The 20,088-nt window shown below is 36.1% G+C and overlaps 2 protein-coding genes across 52 annotated transcripts in view; one reads left to right on the top strand and one right to left on the bottom strand.

The window, feature by feature from the left end:
• The window catches only part of tbc1d23 (TBC1 domain family, member 23), a 28,856-nt gene extending 22,714 nt beyond the window's left edge, over window positions 1-6,142 (top strand). For both annotated transcript variants that reach the window (NM_200487.1, XM_005165941.6), the window contains 4 exon segments: window positions 873-961; window positions 2,226-2,361; window positions 2,548-2,742; window positions 4,882-6,142. In NM_200487.1, the coding sequence (NP_956781.1) occupies window positions 873-961; window positions 2,226-2,361; window positions 2,548-2,742; window positions 4,882-4,966 (505 nt within the window). In that variant the 3' untranslated portion in view covers window positions 4,967-6,142.
• Window positions 6,143-6,148: 6 nt separating this feature from the next.
• Window positions 6,149-20,088, bottom strand: part of tp63 (tumor protein p63) — a 118,629-nt gene continuing 104,689 nt past the window's right edge. For 6 of the 50 annotated variants that reach the window (XM_068221642.2, XM_073952530.1, XM_073952533.1 and 3 more), the window contains 6 exons: window positions 19,990-20,075; window positions 18,913-19,037; window positions 10,871-11,013; window positions 9,504-9,690; window positions 9,317-9,410; window positions 6,149-7,498 (listed from right to left, as the gene is read on the bottom strand). In XM_068221642.2, coding sequence (XP_068077743.1) covers window positions 7,394-7,498; window positions 9,317-9,410; window positions 9,504-9,690; window positions 10,871-11,013; window positions 18,913-19,037; window positions 19,990-20,075 — 740 coding nt within the window. In that variant the 3' untranslated portion in view covers window positions 6,149-7,393. Of the gene's footprint in view, window positions 7,510-9,316; window positions 9,411-9,503; window positions 9,691-10,870; window positions 11,014-12,792; window positions 13,883-18,908; window positions 19,038-19,989; window positions 20,076-20,088 lie in introns of those variants that run through there. The other 44 variants (XM_073952531.1, XM_073952532.1, XM_073952535.1 and 41 more) reach the window with 11 other exon arrangements.

Raw genomic sequence — 20,088 nt, 5'->3', positions numbered from 1 at the left:
TGTGTTCCATTTTTTTCTGTGTAGACGTATTAGGATAGTCTCTAATTCAGTGTAGTTTGATGAGGAACATGAATTATTTTGATATCATGCGCACCCCTAATTCCACCATACAATGGTTGGGGAAACACTACATAAAGCACAGTTTATTTCATTTGTATTTTCTGTTGTATCATATTATTATAATTATTATATATTTATCTGTCTTTGTTACTTATATTTTATCTAGATTCACTCCCTTAAAAATGAAACCTGGTCAACCTAAAATGATGAATTGTCCAAATAGAGCTATTCAAGTCATCTAGAGAAACCATTTTGATATTACAATATATATTGCAGGAAAACAAAATATTGTAATATTAGAAAAAAATGACATTATGCAGCCCTACCAATGGGGTCTTGATCTTGAGAGTGAGAATGGGTTTTGAACCACAGGTCTTTTTGTCCGTGACAATGTTGGCTGCTTTCTTACACTGCATCTGTCACTATGTACCTTTCCTAGTTTTACGCCAGAAGTTTCTGTCTCGCAGGCTGAAGTCTGGTTGAAGTCTGCTGTCTGAGTCCTCTTTGATTCCCTTAGGGAGACTGCAGTCCTGTCTTTGTTGTACTGTTTTGAGCACAGCTGTAGAAGGCTGGGGCAATTGTGACTTAAACCGTTTGCAGTAAAATCGACTGCAAAGTACCTGGTCTTCCACATGTTGCTTCTCATTTCAGTTAAAATGCAAACATCCTAACCTCCCTTTCTTTCAACTAACAGTACTCGCCGTTCTAATCCTAGAGGACTCGTCATCTCATTGCCATGCTCCTTCAATTGCCTATATCATGAAAAACAAGACAATTCTGGTTGGAAATCTTATTTATTTATTTTTATTCAGGCATGTAAGTAGCAGTGATCGAGTGGGGAAACCATACAGGGGTGTCAAGCCTGTCTTCAGCATTGGAGATGAGGAAGAGTATGATACAGGTAGATACCATGTCCTTCATCAGGGGTGCTCAAACTGCAGAGCTGCTATTAACCAGAGATAAGCTGGTTTTTGATTTAGTGTTTGAAAGGGGCATGGGTTGCTATAAGATTCTAACGGGACGATAACCTGTGATAAAAATACCACAGCTTCATGGTTTTGTGATTACTGCTCCAAAATATATTCTTTTTCAATGTCTGGGTAAAAAACAAAAACAAGAACTTTTTCTTTTCGCTTTGAACACAATGGCTGCATCCGAAATTGCATACTTAAATACTTTATAGTACAATAAAATCAGTATGTGAGCTGAATAGCAAGTCCGAATTCATAGAATTGGAAAAACAGTGTGTGATAAGTACCCAAATGACTACTAGATTCTGAGTGCGCCTCCGATGGACTCTTTGCTATCCCATGATACATCCCGGGAGAATGAATGGGAGTAAAGGGGTTGTGTCAAATGATGATGACAAAATGGCATCTGTCTGAGCTTCATTCATACTGTATAGAATCTACTTTTATATCGGTCGAGTAGTACATTCAAATTCAAATGCAGTACCTACTGAGTAGTAGTTGATTTTGGACGCAGCCAATATATATTATTTTGGGAAACATTTGAAATATTTTGGAGCATAAAACATCTCAGTCTAAATCTTTGAAATGAATCTGCTGTCTTCATTACTTTCAAAAACACAGATTTCTCTAAAATTTAAAACAAAAAGCGACAAAAAAAAGAAAAAAAAAAGAAAAAAAAAAGAAATCTAACATGTACCTTGTGTAGCGGTATAACAGAAAATGTTGGCGGTTTGAAAACCTTGACTTTTCCAGACCATGGTATACCTTCATAATGGTTACCGTCCCATGCCTAGTTTGAAATAACTTTGCTGCATATATTGTTAATGAATATCAATATAAAACAACATCTGATAGGCTACAGCAGTTGTTCTCAACCATCCTCCACAGTTTTCATATTTTGCACTTTGCCATGAAGTGTTCTGTGCTGCCAGACCAAGTGGAATTTGTCGTCAGATGCCATTTTGGATTTTGTTTGTGTGGTGGCTCTAAACTTTCACCTAATTGTACCTCTCAAAAAAAACATGGTACAGATGCGAGAAATTATATTTTAATGATGGATGAAAGGCTGTGTGTGAATGGGATTGACACAACATGAGGATATTTCATATCAACATTTGGGATTCTGTGTGCAATGATAAACTACACTTATATACTGTATAGTCTCTAAGTTTGTGTTTCCTTCTCTGCTTTTAGATGAGATTGATAGTTCATCCATATCAGATGATGACAGGAAAGAGATTGTTAATATTCAGACTTGGATCAACAAACCAGATGTAAAGCACCACATTCCTTGCAATGAGGTTAAGGAGACTGGCCACATGTTTCCAAGGTGAGGCTGTCTATCCGAACCACATCGTGCTCAAATATAATTGACAATACCAGAAGATACTAGATAGCAGAATACTATTGGATTAAAAAATTGTTACCCAATCAAAAGCGAAGACCGTCCAGTTGATAGATGTTTAATGTGTCGCATATATTAGGGTGGGTAATTTCATTATTTTGTCTTCCACAGTCATCTGCTGATCACCGCAACACACATGTACTGTTTGAGAGAGATCGCTGCTCGGAAGGGTTTTGCTTACATCCAGTCCAGACAGGCACTAAACTCTGTTGTGAAGATCACCTCCAAGAAGAAACATCCAGAGCTAATCACATTTAAATTTGGCAACAACAATGCTGCAGGAGTGGAGATTGTGGCTGTGGAGAGGTATGGGGAATGTATTTCAAGCAGCATTTACAAATTTTTTTTTTGGACCAGTATTACAGTACTGTTAAAATATGGAAGTATAGTTTTATATATATATATATATTTTTTTTTTTTTTCACGGACCCTTGCAGGCCCCCATGGGATTTATGTTGGAAGGGAATTATTATTCCTCCTGTGAAAAAAAAAAATTACTTAAAAAAATTTTCTTAATGGATGTTTAACAGAGCAAAGAAATGTTCACAGCATTCCCTATGTTATTTGTTTTATTTGATTAATTCAGGCTGGAATAAAAATGTTTTTGTTAAATAAAAAAAAAGATTTAACATATTTTTTTAGCCCCCTTTAGATTTGTTTTTTGATTGCTACAGAACAAACCACTGTTGAAATCGTATTTGCCTAGTTATTCTAATTAATCTTAAGCCATTAAATTGCATTTTAAAATCACTAGTATCTAGAAAAAGAACTAGTCAAATCATCTACTCGTTTCATGGCAAGACAACAGAAACCTGCTATTAAAACTATTATATCTAAAATATGTTTTTCCTCCAAACATCTAATAATTTAACAGCGAGGAAATATTTTAAAAATAATGAAACATTAGGGCAACGCAGTGGCGTAGTAGGTAGTGCTGTTGCCTCGCAGCAAGAAAGGTCGCTGGTTCGACCCTCGGCTGGTTCAGTTGGCATTTCTATGTGGAATTTGCATGTTCTCCCTGCACTTGCATGAATTTTCTCCAGGTGCTCTAGTTTTCCCCCACAAGTCCAAAGACGTGTGGTATAGGTGAATTGGGTAAGCTAAATTGTCCGTAGTGTTTGACTGTGAATGGATGTTTCCGAGTGATGGATTGAGGCTGGAAGGACATTCGCTGTGTAAAAACGTGCTGGATAAGTTGGAATTTCATTCCTCTGTGGCGACCCCAGATTAATAAAGGGACTAAGCCAAAAAGAAATTTAATGAATGAATGAATGAATGAAACATTTCAGAGAAGGGGAAATAATGTTGTCTTCAACTGTCCCATGATTACTTCTTCAGTTTAATTTTTAATAATTTAATTGGAAAAGTCCTTTTTTTAATATTACATGTTTTAAGTTTTAATGTAGGTTTTGTTTCTTAATTTGTTACTTTTTTAACTGTATGTAGAATGTCACATCATCTGAAATGTGTAGGGTTTGTATGTAGGACAATATTTGAAAATATAAAAAAAAATCACCTTTAAAGTTGTCTAACAATCTGTATATTACTACTAAAGTTTTTATCTATTTTTATTCATTCATTTTCTTGTCGGCTTAGTCCCTTTATTAATCCGGGGTCGCCACAGCAGAATGAACGGCCAACTTATCCAGCAAGTTTTTACGCAGCAGATACCCTTCTAGACGCAACCCATCTCTGGGAAACATCCACACGCACACACACACACACACTACGGACAATTTAGCCTACCCAATTCACCTGTATCGCATGTCTTTGGACTGTGGGGGAAACCGGAGCACCTGGAAGAAACCCTTGCAAAGGCATTGAGAACATGCCAACTCCACACAGAAATGCCAACTGAGCTGAGGTTAGAACCAGCGACCTTCTTGCTGTGAGGCGACAGCACTACCTACTGCGCCACTGCCTCGCCCTATTTTTATTTGGATGTTTAATTTTTTCAGGGAACTTTACTTTGATTTTTCTTTTTTCAAAATAACATCCTAGATCTAAATGAATGAAACGTTAATAAATACTTATTTCTTTACATAATTGCTGAAAACAAAATCACACAAACAATATCAATAGAAATCAAATTTATTAACCCATGGAGGTCTGCATTTGGAGTCACACTCAACATTAAAGCAGAAAAACACACTACAGGCTGATCCTACTTTGTCTTTTGATATAGTGCTTCCTAAGTGGGTTGTTTGATTTCACAGAAGTGTTATGTACTTGTAGTTACATTGTGTTGTTTAAGTGTTCCCTATATATTTCTTAACAGTGTACATTACTAAATGTACAAATAACACATGCTGCATAATTCTATTTATTAATCCTATTTATTAGATTATACTGTAGAAGGTCTGTGCTGCTCGTATTTTGATGTGTAAAAAAACCTCAGTTAAGTTTTTATTATTGTTTTTTACATTTCGTATTGTTTTTCCCCAGGTATTTAATTCCAAATGCCGGCGATGCCACTAAAGTCATCAAACAGCAAATCATGAAAGTGTTGGATGCTCTGGAGAGCTCTTAGAAACATGAGCGGCACTTCGGTCTGGTCCTCCAGGAGTCCACCGTGTCTCCAACAGAAACAGCCTGCAGGGGAAGGAGGAAGTAAAGCATTCCTACACTGTTTTTGGTCATCATCTCCTCCATGGGCAGCACTGATGTGGAGGTCTGTCAGGACTCTTTGAGCTCATCACCAACATGACTGATAGGAGCTCTCAAACTTTGGCTGTGAGCCTTCAATAGAAATGGTTTGGTTCATTTTTGCTTTGTGATTTCATTTTCTTGAAACTGACCTAAAGCAAGTTAGATTTGTTATGTCTCTTTTTCCGTCTCAAGCCTTAATGATGCTTTTTATATGAGTCTCAAACAGGCCCCCTGGGTGAGAAAAAAAATGGTTTTGGAACCTCAAGCAAGGAACCTGCATCAATTATTGAGGTCACTAATTGTTTTGCCATCATATATTGCTGCATACTCATGTAACATATTTATCAAAGCAGTGTTTGTTTTTACACAAAGCAAATTCATCGGGAGCCTTGTCAACAGGCATCGAGGTGAACATATGTAAATGCTTCATATATATATATTTCTTTTTGGAAAGGATGCAACCCTTCAGGATGTTGCTTTGCACAAGAGGCTGCACAAGCGTGATGCATAGACTTCCATTTAACTCTGCTGCTGACTCACTAAAATGCCCAGAAATGGTTATAAGCTCTTGTTGGAGCACCTGTCACTTTTAGGTTCCATCAAGTTGTTGCAGCATTAAAAGATTAAAGGGAACGCGTTGATCAGACAGTGACCGTAAAAAGGACCTTATCCAACTTGCGGGCAAGTACCAGAGAATGTATTGTGAAAGAGAAGCTGGAGAGTAAAATGAGGTGGAACGGCTTCTATTGAAAGTAAATTGAGTATTCCAAAAAAAAAAGTGTCCATCAAAAATAAATGCACAGTATCAAATGATCTATACACAAGAGGTTGCAGGAGTGAAAAGGGAGCGTGTTTGGAACATTTTTGGTATTCGGTTGATCACGCTGTTCTCAAATTGCAAATGAAAATAGTATTTATTTAAAACACCCTGTACATTACTAAGAGGTTCAGAAGACCATGCCTAACGACACAATCTCCCATTTAAATGAATCAAATGAGGTCCACCGTGTCTGACTGTTTCAATAAAATCTGTTGATTGATATAAATGTACAAAAAACAGGGCTGACTGATATTTGTTTTATTTTTGTTTATATCAAAATAAGTACATTGCAACATATTTACAAGAATTCCTTATTAATAGTTTGAAAAACAATTAAGTTGGCAAATGAAAGTGAAATAAAAAACAAAAACTGTACAATATTGCCGCTTATGAGAATCAAGTGAATTAGAAATTTGTTAAAAAAAAAAAAATACTGACGCCACATGTTCAAACACACCGGCTAATGTCAATCACTTGTATACTTTAAGGCCAGTAAACAGCAGTTCATGATATTCAATGCAATACTTACACACTGCAGGTCAATAGTAATCTCAGTGTTCACATAGTAGATACAAAGAAGGGTTTACAGTAGTACATAGAGGCTACATCTTACACCAAACATAAACATGGATGAATAACACTTTCTGCAAAAAATAAACCATGTGCGAATTGAAATACATACAATCAAAACTGACAGTCAAGTGTTTTTTTTTTTTAAAATGACATTGTTCAACCGCAAGGAATGATCGTAAGAACAAAGCGTACAATTAACACTAAAGCTCCTGCTGAGAGACGAACGCTGTATACAAACAAACAAAGAACAGTAACATATAGAAATATACCTTTGGCCATGTTTAAAACAAAGGAAAAGCCCAGCTGTTGAGTGTGTATTCTGCGAGTGGAAACATGTCAGCATTTCTTAAGTGCTCTGTCTCGAGAAACAGGAAAAAAAATGACAGCACAATTTAGCAAAGCACCATTTCCCCTCAGCCAGAGCTGCTTGCGGTCCAAAAAAAAAAGTAGGAGGGTCTTGAAATGACATCCAGATAAATTCATCAGAAGCAAAATGAAACTATAAAAGGACTTAAGTGCATTTGATCTGCCCGTTTAAGTGAACTAGACTATGAGGCTCACAGCTTTTTTTTTTTCTTTTCTTTTTTGAAATCATCACTTGCAGAAGAAACCTGTGAAACGATCTGGACCAACACCAAGTGTGTTTCTATAAAACAGAGCGCGCATGTGTGTGTGTGTGTACAGTAAATGTGCACTGTTGTTGTATTGTGTACAGTCATGTACTCTGTTCATTCTCCTTCCTCCTTGATGCGCTGCTGCTTGTTGCGGCGTGAATCAGGGGCCAGATCGAAGGAGAAATCGGTCCAGTCATCCCGCGGAGGGAAGGAGATGGTCTGACGGAGGGTGAAGCGCACGGCGTCGATCACGCGCTCGCCTCGGGCTTCAGTGGAGCCCACGCTGACAGTGGATGTCCCGCTAGAGGTGCGCAAGATGTGGGGAGGGGGAGAAAACTCCATGGTCTGCCGGTACTCCATGATGCCTTTCCAGATGATGTGCTGGAATTCTGTGGGGATCTTCAGCCTGGACAAGTCCTGTGGATAAACAGACCACAGAGCTCATGAATACAGCAGCCGCTGCTCTCATCTCTCACACACACATCTGCCTGGGTTAAAGCAAACACACTTTATTATGTAAACCATTCAATGATGGAATGTTTTACATAATGACATGAAATAATTGAAAAAAATGTATGTGATTAACATAAATCCCTGATATTATTTTTGTTGTTGCTGTTTTTAATATATATATATATATATATATATATATATATATATATATATATATATATATATATATATATATATTAATTAACATTAGTAACAGAATATATAAACCTTAATTTGCACTAATATAGTGAGGCCTGAATACAAAGGATACATATTCATTGTACAGCTATTTACACAAATAATACAAAGGATAAGAAAAAAACATAAAAAAAAACATAAATATCTCAAACCATAAGTAAATTATTAAGCGTTACATAGGCGTAGCAAATGAGAATATTTTTTTTCAGCAGTTCAGTTGTTTCAGCAGCTTTCCAATTTAACGATAACAATACAAAATGTTCTAAAATTAAGCAAAAATCCCTGATATTCTGTGACTTGGACAAAAAGCAAAATCCCTATCAATGTCTAAACAAGAACTTTTAAAAACTGACATTCTATACTTTTCATCATCATTCAGCGATATACATTTAGAGATAAACTTATGTTGGTAAATTTAGGTATATACCAAATGTAAAAGGTCTTAGAAAATTAAATTTTTTTTAATGTAATAAAATGAATCATTATTACAAAGAATTTTCGGTCAAGTGAATCCAGAATTTTCAGTTTCGACCCAGATTTGTAATTTGAGCGCATCCTAATTAAGATTAATCAAGTTTAATGTTGTGAATGTAGCAATATTTTAAACAGACTGCTCACAATGTCACATTCAAATTCATGTGGCCAACCTGAACCACGTCAAATTTGCATGTGAAAATATTTTGCCCTGAGGTGAAATTGCCATTTGTTTCATTAAAGACAAGATTATTTAAAAAAAAAGTTATTAAACTTAACAGTTTAATATGCTTATAAGCAGTACTTAATTCCAGAGCTGGATCGTGTTCCGGAAATGTCATATATTCATGTTTTGCGTTCCACTACTTATTTTAATGGATCCGGCATTTACTTATGTTTTTTGTGTGTGTGTGTGTGTGTGTGTGTGTGAGAGAGAGAGAGAGAGAGAGAGAGAGAGAAGGCTGTGTGGATTGTGTGTGCTTCACCATGCGCAAGTTAAAGCAAAAGTCACGTTAAACTATTGGCCCTCGACATAATTTTTCAGCCAATCAGCTTATGTTTACAATCACTCTTATTGGTTGGTGATAGTTTCGCACACAGTGAGCAGCGAAAATAAATAATGGCAGTGTGGCCTACCTAAATAATATTTGTATTTTCAAAATGGCAGAGTCACGCATTTTATTTTTTTAAAACCACGAGTAAATCTGATTATGAGTGTGAACTGAATAGTGATTGTTTATATGTTTGTAGCTGCATGTTTTTATTATCCATGACTGACCTATAATGTTATATGGCACAAAATAACTAAAGACCATTCAGAAATGTGATGATCCTTTGCGCTATCACTGTTTAATGGCGTCATGTTCTGGAAAAACTGAAATTGTTTGGTGGATGTCAGTCACAGTAAATTTTATTTCCTACTTTTGTTCCGGGAATTATTCATTTACAAATTAAGCTCTGCTTAAAAGTGAGTGCATACTATAGTAATCAATTCTATGCAATTTTGGACCTGAGATCTGAACTGATGCAAAAGACAGTAAGAGTAAGGCAAATTCCTCACCTCTAAGTTATAATTCTCAATCTGGTAGATATTGGTCAGTCCTTGGGCTGTGAAATAGTCCAAACAGGCCGAGCAGCCCAGCCTCAACAGGAAACTGCAAATGAAAGAGATTCCAGATTAAACCAGGATTACAATAACGCCATTTAACATCAACTTAAATACCACTCCAGAGAGACTTACTGCGTACCTGGAAATGCTGTTGTCCATCGGGTAGGGTGGTGGAGGTGTGCAGTGGGATGAAGGCACCATTTGTAACTGTGACTGGAGGGGGTTGTTGGGGCTCAAGGAGCTCAGGTCTGTGTTCATAGGAACAGGGCCACCCATCATAGGAGGGGTCACTGAAGGAAGGGGAAAGGGTTGAGACTGTAATAAACCTCAGAAAAGGGGAAATAAAACGGTAACACTTTACAATGTGGTTCAATGCATTATGAACCAACAATGAGAAATACTTTTACAGCATAATAATCTTTGCTCATTCATTGCACTTTAAGACATTTCAAATGCTTTACAATGAGCCAATAGGAATTAACGTTGAGTGTTAAATAAAGTGTTGCATCATTCAAAATTTGCTTTAATTTTTTTCCTTTTTGCTTTACATTTGGTTGAACTGTAATACTTCAAAATATTATTGCAACGGAAAATAACTTCTATTAATATATGTGACCGTGGACCACAAAACCACTCGTTGAACATGAAAAAATAAAAATAAAAGCAATGTAGGGGTCAAGCATCAATAATCAGTGAAATATTAAGTAAAGATCATGTTCCATCAAGATATTTAATACAATTCCAATTGTAAACACATCAACTTCATTATTGCTAATTTGCATTTAAAGGTGATTTTCACAGTACTTGGGTTTTTGACACCTCTGATTCCAAATATTTTATCTCGGACAAATATCCTAACAAACCACACACCAGTAGAAAACACAATTATTTAAGGTGATGTAGAAATCTTTTGATTGGTTTTGTGGCGCAGGTTCACATATTTAAAATGTAAGCTCAATGTTTTTTGTGAGTAAAAGCTGTATTTTTTTATTCGGTTTGAATGTCAAATGATCCTTTATCATTCTAGATGCTGATTCATTCCAAATGCTTTAATTGCGAGCAGTGATGAACCTTATTGTAAAGTGTTATCAATAAAAAGCATGCAATATTTCCTTGTCCCCAACCCATCCCTCACTGATAACGGCTGAATCAACAAACACCCGAGGGCACTAAATACTGATAAGGAGATTTCAGAAGTCAAGAAAACCTGAGGCACATTTCACACAAGAGAAAGCATTTTTGTCATATCCTAGTACATTTTGACAGCACAAGTGTGCCGTGGGGAAGGTGAATTGTCCCACAAAGATCTGGTTCAAAACTGTCTGTCAGAGTGACATTGAGAAATGAGAATTCCTCAAGCCCAGACGAGACTAGGAGAAAGGGGTCTCCATCAAGAAAAATGAGCACCAGAAATGTCTTCATTTAGAAGATCTTTGGACATTGTGGTGGGTTGGTGGAGAGATTGTGCACATCTACTTATCGAATGATTATGGAGCGAGCTCTTACTGTCAGTGAGTCCTCCTGGCATGCCGGATGGGGTGAGAGCGTTGCGCTGTTGGGGGTTGATGAGTTGACTGACAGAGGGCAGTTTGTTCTTGCCGAGGGTGGGCGAGCTGGAGCCGAATGCAGGCTGGGGTGGCAGAGAGCTCCTGAGGGAAAGATAACCACACGCGTTCTCATACTGCCAACGGAAAATTGCCTTAAATTATAGACAATGTCCATTACTGAAACTGTCCGTTTCTGATGCCAAGGGACTTCATGTAGATTTGCTAGAAATGTGTGACTCTGAACTAAAAAACGACAGTCTTATGTTGCAGGTGTGAACATTGAATGGGTCAAAATGATGGATTTTTTTTGTTTTATGACAAAAGTCATTTGAATATTAAGTAAAGAGTGTGTTCCGTGAAGATTTTCTCTTTATTGTGTAAATATATCAATAAACATGTATGCATTATTAATGTATATAGCTAAGCCCTTCATTTAGACATCTTTAAAGGGGATTTTCTTTTTTTTGAACCCTCAGATTTCAGATTTTCTCATAGTTGCGTCTCGACCAAATGTTATCCTATACCTAATAAAACATACATCAATGGAAAGCTTATTTATTGAGCTCACAAATCAAAATAAAAAAGACACTTGTGATTGATTTTGTAGTCCACGTCACAATTGTGCTTCCCTGGTATTACATGCAAATGCTTTGAATATTATGTGGAAAGTCTAAACTGTGTTCTGCAATTCCCAGAATTGTTGGATATGGGAAAAGGATCACATGGAGAAAAAAATAACTTTAAAATCACATGATAAGTGAAGTTTGTTTATAAACTAATTTCAAGAGGATCACGTGATTATGATTGAACACGTCTGGTTCTGCATTAGCTATGTATGATCCACCAATCAGGCCATTCCTAACCCACTATAAAGAGCCAGGGTTTCTCACTACAGTCATCTTCGATTTGAAGAATCCCCCCCTTTCACCCCTACTTTTCCACCTTTCCCTTCATAGGGCGGCACGGTGGCCCAATGGTTAGCACTGTTGCCTCATAGCAAAAACGTCACCGGTTCTAGTTCTTTAACAGGCCGGCTCGTTTCTGTGCGTAGTTTGCATGTTTTTCCTGTGCTTCCCCGGGTTCTCCGGTTTCTTCCCACATTCCAAAAACATGCACTACAAGTGAATTGATCATGCTAAATTTAGCACTACAGTCAAACTCTCAGCCAGCAGCATATCTCTTCATAGCAATCCTTTTAGTCATCAGCTCTTATCAAAGGGGGAGTTGTCGAGATCTACCTGAGCTCAAAGCTCCCCTCTCGCCCTGCAAATGGGAGGGAGCCCAGGGCTCAAGGACCTTTTGAGCTCAGAGCTCTCTCCCGAGACAGCATGCCAAACTTGCGTATAATCATTCATCAGCTAAGTGTGAACTCTTGAAATGAATAGTTAAATACAGAGCTAGATAATACTAAATATGAAAAAAAATCATGACAAAGAGGAATTATACCGTTGAAGTCATTATTAGAATCACTAAATTATTTACACAAGCTATTGTTATGAGTCGGTATGTGCTATGGTATTGGGATTCCGAATGCACATCATGTCATCGTGATTTCTTCAGTCAAACAAAAAATTTTTTTTTTTTTGTGTGTGTGTCTTCTTTTGTGCACACAATAGAAGTAAAAACTGTTGTGTTTACATTCTTTAAAATAGCATTGGTTCCTCATGAGCAAAGTCTGATTTGGAGTGATATGAGGCTGAGGTGAGCATTCTGAGCACACTGTTCCTTTAAATGATTCTTTGTTCACATACTGAATAATACAAATTCTAGGCGTTGCAGCACATCAACTTTTTTCAAAAAGCTCTGATTGAAAGGCCGTGACAATTGAAGGGAAAAGAAGAAAAGAAAAGAAAAGAGAAGAAAGAGGAAGAGTAGGGATAAGAACACAAAAGCAGAGAAGTCATTTATTGAATAGCAGTAACTGACAAAAGTGCATGAGCCATCGAGAATACATTAAACAACCTTTAACTTCATAGGAAACAAAAGAATCTGTCAACAACACTATAGCACTTTCTCTTTACATTGCAGAAATTACATCTTTAAGAAAATGCACAAATAAAACAGAAACAAACTGCCCAGCAGTGCACTTTATAAAACATGTCCAGCATTATTCAAATTCTGTCATCAATAAAGTCTATCCCCCACATCTATACACAACTCATGAGTCCAGCTCCAATAACAAAACAAAGACAGAGGCAACAGAAATGAAAAGAAAGAAGCTATTTAAGATAAACCATCAGCAAGATCTTAAAGAAAAACAAAATGAGTCCCATAAAAAAGGTGTGTGCTTGGTTCCTGGTCAGTTTTGACATTCAGGATTGTTTAGAGAGAAGAAAAGACGGGAAGAAGAGATAAATAAGGTGGTCAGCTGAGAAGTCACTATACTGTTTATGTGCAATTGAGTTCTGTGCAATACCAACAGATCATCATAAACGCTGAGGTAAAAGTCACCTCGGTCACAAGGGCCCTTTAAAAAACACTGAAAAAAAAATTGTTTTACAAAAACTTCTAATTCCTGACATTTTTAAACAACAATATTAATAACATCTGAGTTTGAGTGTATAAGCAAATTTAACACAAAAACAGATTATTTTCTAATGAGTGCCACAGTTGAGAAAATACACTTTTGGAGGGACAAAAATCATGCAACAAAAAAATCTAAAATGACTCCACGAGACAGCTCACATTTTCAAATGAGGGGTTCAGGTGGAAAAAAGAACATCCTGCGTTCAACCTGTTTGTGGCATGTAAAAGTCTAAGCATTACCACAGGTGACATTTGGAGAAGCAGAAGGAGCCCCTGGAGGGGCAGAGGATGAGATGAAGGAGAGATTGGAGAGAGAGGAGCGAGGGAAGCTCTGAAGGAGGAGGAGGAGGAGGAATGTGATTCCTGCATTCAGGAAGCACTGAAGCACCTCTTCTGCTCACCTATTGGCTCCAGAAGCTCTGAGCGCAAACGGGCCCTTAACAGACTGCAGAAAAGAGCCAAAGACAGACAATGAGAAAGAGAGAGATGTGAAAAAGCATGCAGACTTGAGGAGAGAGGAGAGAAACAAATGAAGGTTGACACCAGTGGCAAGATTGCATAATATTAACAAGATATCTGACTGTATATAATACAATGTTTCCATCCATCTATTTCTATGCACATTTGGAATATAGCATGACAACGCTTGCTTGAAATACGCCATGTGGTAGAGGAAGTGATGATTTTGCTCTTTTTGACTCATTGGATGGAAAAGTGCGGTATTTGCAAATGTTTTATACAATATTTCAGTTTATATAAGTACATAAGTTTAATTGACATTTTTAAATGGGAACATAGTGATAAGCAGGTAATCAAAACAGGGATGTTGCAAATGTATTCATCTATAAATATTTCAATCTTCATCCAAATCAAATTGTATGATGTAGTTCAAAGCTCAGCTAAGTAAATACATATGACAAAATATCTGATAGTAACTAAATATGATGCATTTTCCACTGTATTTTAGCATGTGCACAATCTCTCCACAAGGTGGCAGTAAAGTGAAACTGAAAAAATTGAACCAAAAAAACAGGAACAGTGAGAAAACAAAAAACAAGCAATCTGCAAAATAAAACAACCAACCCACTGGATCTGACACAAGAGACTTTATTAAAAAAAAAAAAAAGTATGGAAAAAAGAAAGCAAACAGATTTAAGAGTGAAACAGCAGCAGCAGCATGCAAACAATGGATGAAAATGATCAAATCAAATTTATGCCTGCAAACTAAATAATCCACACACACACAAAAGAAATATTAACCTAGATGTCTTAAATACAAGCAGCAGACTGCATTAAGGAGGACTCATATCATAGTTTGAACAGTCAAATGCACATTACACAGCCTCTGTTGTTTCGTTCTTGCCTTACGAAGGGACAGTTTTAAAGATAACTTGCTGCTAATGGCTACTTGGTCATTCTTACCTAGTCATTAAGCTCAGACCAAAGCATGAAGTCAAATGATGCCTGAAATCACAAGGCTAAACAGAGTTGTCTAAGCAGTTTATGGTCTCTAGTAGAAATGAGCTTTTTCAAGTCATGGGTTCCCTTGGGAATATCTATGGGTTTTCAAAATAGCTGTTTTTGCATTCCTGTATTCCTGTAACTAATGGTTCAGTTATATGGGCAGAACACTGGAATGCTAAAGAGTTATGTGGTCTGTGGTTAAGATTATGGAAGGATGACATAACTATAATTGCGGTAAATGTGTATTATAAAAAAACTTTTTTAAGATTTTATTTTAAGATAAAGAAATAATAATATATTTTTATGCCTACGAGAACAGTAATGTGCACCCAGATCAAATGTGTCTTGACACTTTTTTTTTTCTTGCACTAATTTGTTTGTCCACAAGATATCAACATTGCATACAGTGTTGAGTCAGCATTATTAGAAACAAATGAGATGAAACAAGAACAATAACAAACTACTGAAGACAGCAAATTATCATGTGCACTTAGCGGAATGGTTAAAACACACCTAATGTATAATTCAACTTTAATCCTTTCATATGCATGATTTAAATGTTCCTGCTGACCCCCCTCTGTAAGTTTTGTTATGAGACTGTTGTTTAGTTTATCATGGGACACACGACAGCCCCAACGATTTATCTATAAATAGTCTAAATTTTTTTGCAAATATTGACAAACGTCCTAATTATATTGTGAAATATCTGATATTTCAATTCTCAAATATGTGTGAGAACTAGGGGTGGGAATCTTTAGGGACTTCGTGTTCTGATCAGATTCTGGGCGTCATGATCTGATTCCGATTTGAAACTTATATTTTTCCTGTTTCTTCTGCTCTCCATAAGCTAAGGCTATTATGTGCAACAAAGATTCATTCTTTTTCTTTTTGGCTTAGTCCCTTTATTAATCTGGGTTCGCCACAGCTAAATGAACCGCCAACTCATCCAGCATATGTTTTACACAGCGCATGCCCTTCCAGCTGCAACCCATCACTGGGAAACACCCCAACACTCTCATTTACACAAATACACTATGGACAATTTTAGCTTAAACAATTCACCTATGTGGGGGAAACTGCAGCACCCGGAGGAAACCCAAACGAATACAGGGAGAACATGCAAACTTTACACAAAAATGCCAACTGACCCAGCCGAGGCTTAAACCAGCGACCTTCTTGCTGTGAGGCAACAGCACTACCTACTGCGCCACCGAGACGCTACAGCAAACATATTTCATATAAATTGATATTCATTTTCAAAAAAAAAAAAGCGAGAATCATAATTTAACTTGTTTATCACATTAAGAAAATGTTAAGGGAAAAATATATAGTAAAATTCTAAATTATTACTATGCACAAATGTTACAAATTATTACATATTTCAGTAAATTTTCAGTTATTTCCCAAGTAGCCTAGATTTTTTCTCACCGCATTTTAAACCAACACAATCTCACAGCAATTTGTAACTTTTTGATTTAGTGGCTAATTCGTATTAATTCGACCAATCTAATTCATACAATTTTAGTATGATTTGCTCCTCACCCAATGATGATTGGGGTTAGGGGTGGGGTTGGGTGCCACGCCTCCTATTTAAAATCGTACATTTTTATACGACTGAACTCGTACCAATTAGCCAGTAAACTGACAAAACATAAAATACTTAAGTTTCTTCGTTAGATTAGGCTGTTTTAAACACAATAGATTAAGACAGTAAAAATATTTTACTTGTCATTTTGCAAGATGCCAGTATTTGGCTTAAAAATAAAACAAGCTTTAGAACATAGTAATGTTTCATTAGTTTGCAACACTGTACAGTATGCCTAGTTCACTTACATACACAGCACATTTGCAGAACATTAGCTGCAAGCCTTCACTCATAATGCTGTAATGTTGACATCTTATTCACCTCTTAAGTAAAAAGAAATCATTGATTTTTTTCTCCTATCCATGCACTTGTTTTGTTCTTGCCTAGCTTCAAATCAAATATACTTTGAGAGACAGTATACTGTATTCAACTCTGCAACCTGGCTTAAAGGCATGTTTTTTGCCAGTAGAGGGCACATATTCAAAACAAACAAAGGTGTAGTTCTATGACACTCTGAGTATGGAATCATGGGAGTTGTCGTCTTTATTACATCCTGCAAATCCTGTTCATGGATGAACTAAAGTATTCAAAGCGTAGTATTATTTTAGTATAAAGCAGAGTAAGGCTGAAAGTCATGGGAGCGAAATGAGACCACTGAAGCAACTGCTGATAAGAGACGAGCACAACACGCCACAAAAGCAGCAGAGCTTTTATTATGCCACAGTCAACCGCTTTCAGTTCTTCCAGCGTGATCAAGTGAGAAAGAAACAGCACTGTTTTATCATAATTCATATATTTTAAGCTTCTGTTATAATGCTGCTCTTTTTAAAACATCCTTTTAATATTTTTTTCTGTTTTTTTTATAAAAACAAACCAGAAATTGGAAGTGTATGACATCTTTAGCATGATAAATTGCTCAATTCTATGGATTAGAATATTCTTCAGATAATTTTTTGAAAATGTAATTAAAGTCAGCAGAATATATAGCACTGTTCTAATAGTTTTTAGATATTTTAATGGCTATGCATTAGGCTTTTAAAGCATATCATGCCTTTAAATCACAAACCTGTTACTCTATGAAACCCATTAGAAGATTCCTTGGGAATCCATGCTGAATCCAGTTGACCTATAAACTGACATCATGACTAAACAGCTCAGTTGGGTGTGAATGATTTAAATCATTTTAGGAAAATGTACAAGAAGAAAAGCACTCACATTAAAAGTTCTGCACCTTTAGCATATACATCACATTGCCAGACATTACTTGGTTCCTTTATGAGAGAAAACTATTCATTACTGAATTGTGACAGCTCAGAATTCGATTGAAATTCCCAGGTCTCTCCTCCCCCTCTGTTGAGCACTAGTACAGCAGATCCTAAAGGCTAAAGTATGCCAGGAGTCTAAATTTGCATTTAACATGAAAACCAATTACAATTTGCCTGCAATGTTTGAACTTGTTTGACTCAGATGCAACTCTGATGTGTTCTGCACATCATCAAGTAAATCAATTAAGAATAAATCATAGCACCATCTCAGCAAGGTTCACCTTTAATAAGAAACTAACCAAAATGCAAAACGATGTTAATATTGTGTGCTGGGTTGATAACAGCTTGTCCTTCAACAACATCACTATCAGCGATGCACAACATAAATCACATGCAGGATGCAATCCAAACTCATACACAGCAGTTACAATAATACATGAATCCACAAAACCAGTCAAAAGTGCTTTTCTAATTTATTAGATTTATGAATAAAAAAGCTTTCCAATGATGTTTGGTTTCTTTCGGATAGAATAGGATTGGCTGCTATACAATTATGTGAACATCTGAAATCTGAGGGTTCAAAAAACTGAAATCCTTTAAAGTTGTCAAAATGAAGTTCTTAGCAATGCACAGAGCTAACCAAAATCGAGTTTTCATATATATTCACAGTAGGAGATTTATCTTCAAGGAACATGATCTTTACTTAATATTCTAATGGTTTTTGGCATGAAAGAAAAATGTATAATTTTGACGTATAATCGTGCAATATAAGCCTGGCTTATATTGATACCGTATCAACAGTGTGAGAAAATTAAACTGCCATTTTAAAGTGACAGTGACCCTCAGATGAGGCAGAAATTAATTTTTAAAAGAATAAAAACAATTATCTGACTGACAAAGTCAGGTCAGTTATGGCCAGTCAATTGAGCAATCGCAATCACAATCAAATCCACAAGAGTTAAAAGCAAGCAAGAAAGCTTGTGTCATGTTAAACACAAAAAACAGTTTGTGGGTGGACCTTGCTAGATTAGTGTAGCTTGCTTGTTGCTAGTCACATTATGAAAACATATTCCCCATATTATTTATTTGAAAATAATCTGTCAATTGAAAATTGCTGATAATTATTGGGGATTTGTTTTTCGGCAAATGTAAGGTACTCACTGTTTCTGCAGTAGGTTCTGCTGCTGCTGTCTGTATGACTCAATAGTCTGCTGAGGGAGGAACTGCATGAGTTCCAAAGACTCTTTGATTTTCACCAAAATCTCATAGATTTCACGGCCTTTAATCTGAAGCACAGAGAGAGAGAGGATGGGGTAAGTCTAGATGTCAGACTCTTACATTATGCTCTTCATTTTCAACGCCTACTCAAAACATGAAAGTCTGGAAGATAATCTTTGAATATTATGCTTTTTCTTTTCTTTATCAAATATTCGTTCCCACTTTCGAGAAAAAGCCTACATACATGGGTCAGATAAAAAAGGTGCTTTTAAGCACAACCACATGTAATATAGTTTAGATTCTTTTGTTGAACATTATTTATCCTATTCATAATTATGTATTGTTTTCTGAGCAGAACCAATTTCTGTCAAGCACGGTTTAAATGTGTTTCAAACTAAAATATTGCCTGGCATATAAAACTAATTTCATCTGACAACTATTAAAAGATTATTTAAGGATCACAGTGCAGCCCCAAATACTAACTGATTTACATATTAGAGCTTACATTTCATTTGTTTTTAATGATTTAAAACATAAAAGAATACGTCATCCTTTTAAATTGTTACATTTCCTAAGCACAGGTCAAAAAACGTATGTTGTTTTATTTCTACATAAATATCTATATTAACAGACAATATAATATAATTTATTACATTATAAGTAATCAGAAAAATTTTAAATAGACACCCTATCAGCTTAAATAAGCTTTATATATATATATATATTCACTTTTGTGATGCAGACACCAAAACAAGATGTCTACTTACAGAATAAACAAAAATTTGTTTTATTAACTCTTAGATGAACTCTTTTAATAGTTTAATGTGGCCTTATGTGTTGTTATGCATCACATAGCATTAATAATACCCCCATTGCATTAATTTTACCAACTTTTGCATGAATACATTTAAAAACAATTGATACAACAGATGCAAGAACATTTCCTTTCTGAATGGGCCTAAGTCTATACTTTCAAATAACTTAAAGCCTTAAATACTGCAGACAGATAAAGACACTCACAGGCAGACAAAACACTTCCTCGTCTGTAGATCTTCGTTTCTTGATGGAGTTTAGCTGGGATAGGTGAGAAGAGGCTTGACGGAAAGCTGTGGAAGATGG

This window comes from Danio rerio, chromosome 6 (assembly GCF_049306965.1).
Source record: "Danio rerio strain Tuebingen ecotype United States chromosome 6, GRCz12tu, whole genome shotgun sequence".
In the NCBI taxonomy this organism is placed as follows: Eukaryota; Metazoa; Chordata; class Actinopteri; order Cypriniformes; family Danionidae; genus Danio; species Danio rerio.
The sequence above is the reverse complement of the archived record's forward strand: the minus strand, read 5'-3'. Positions and strand labels throughout refer to the sequence as shown.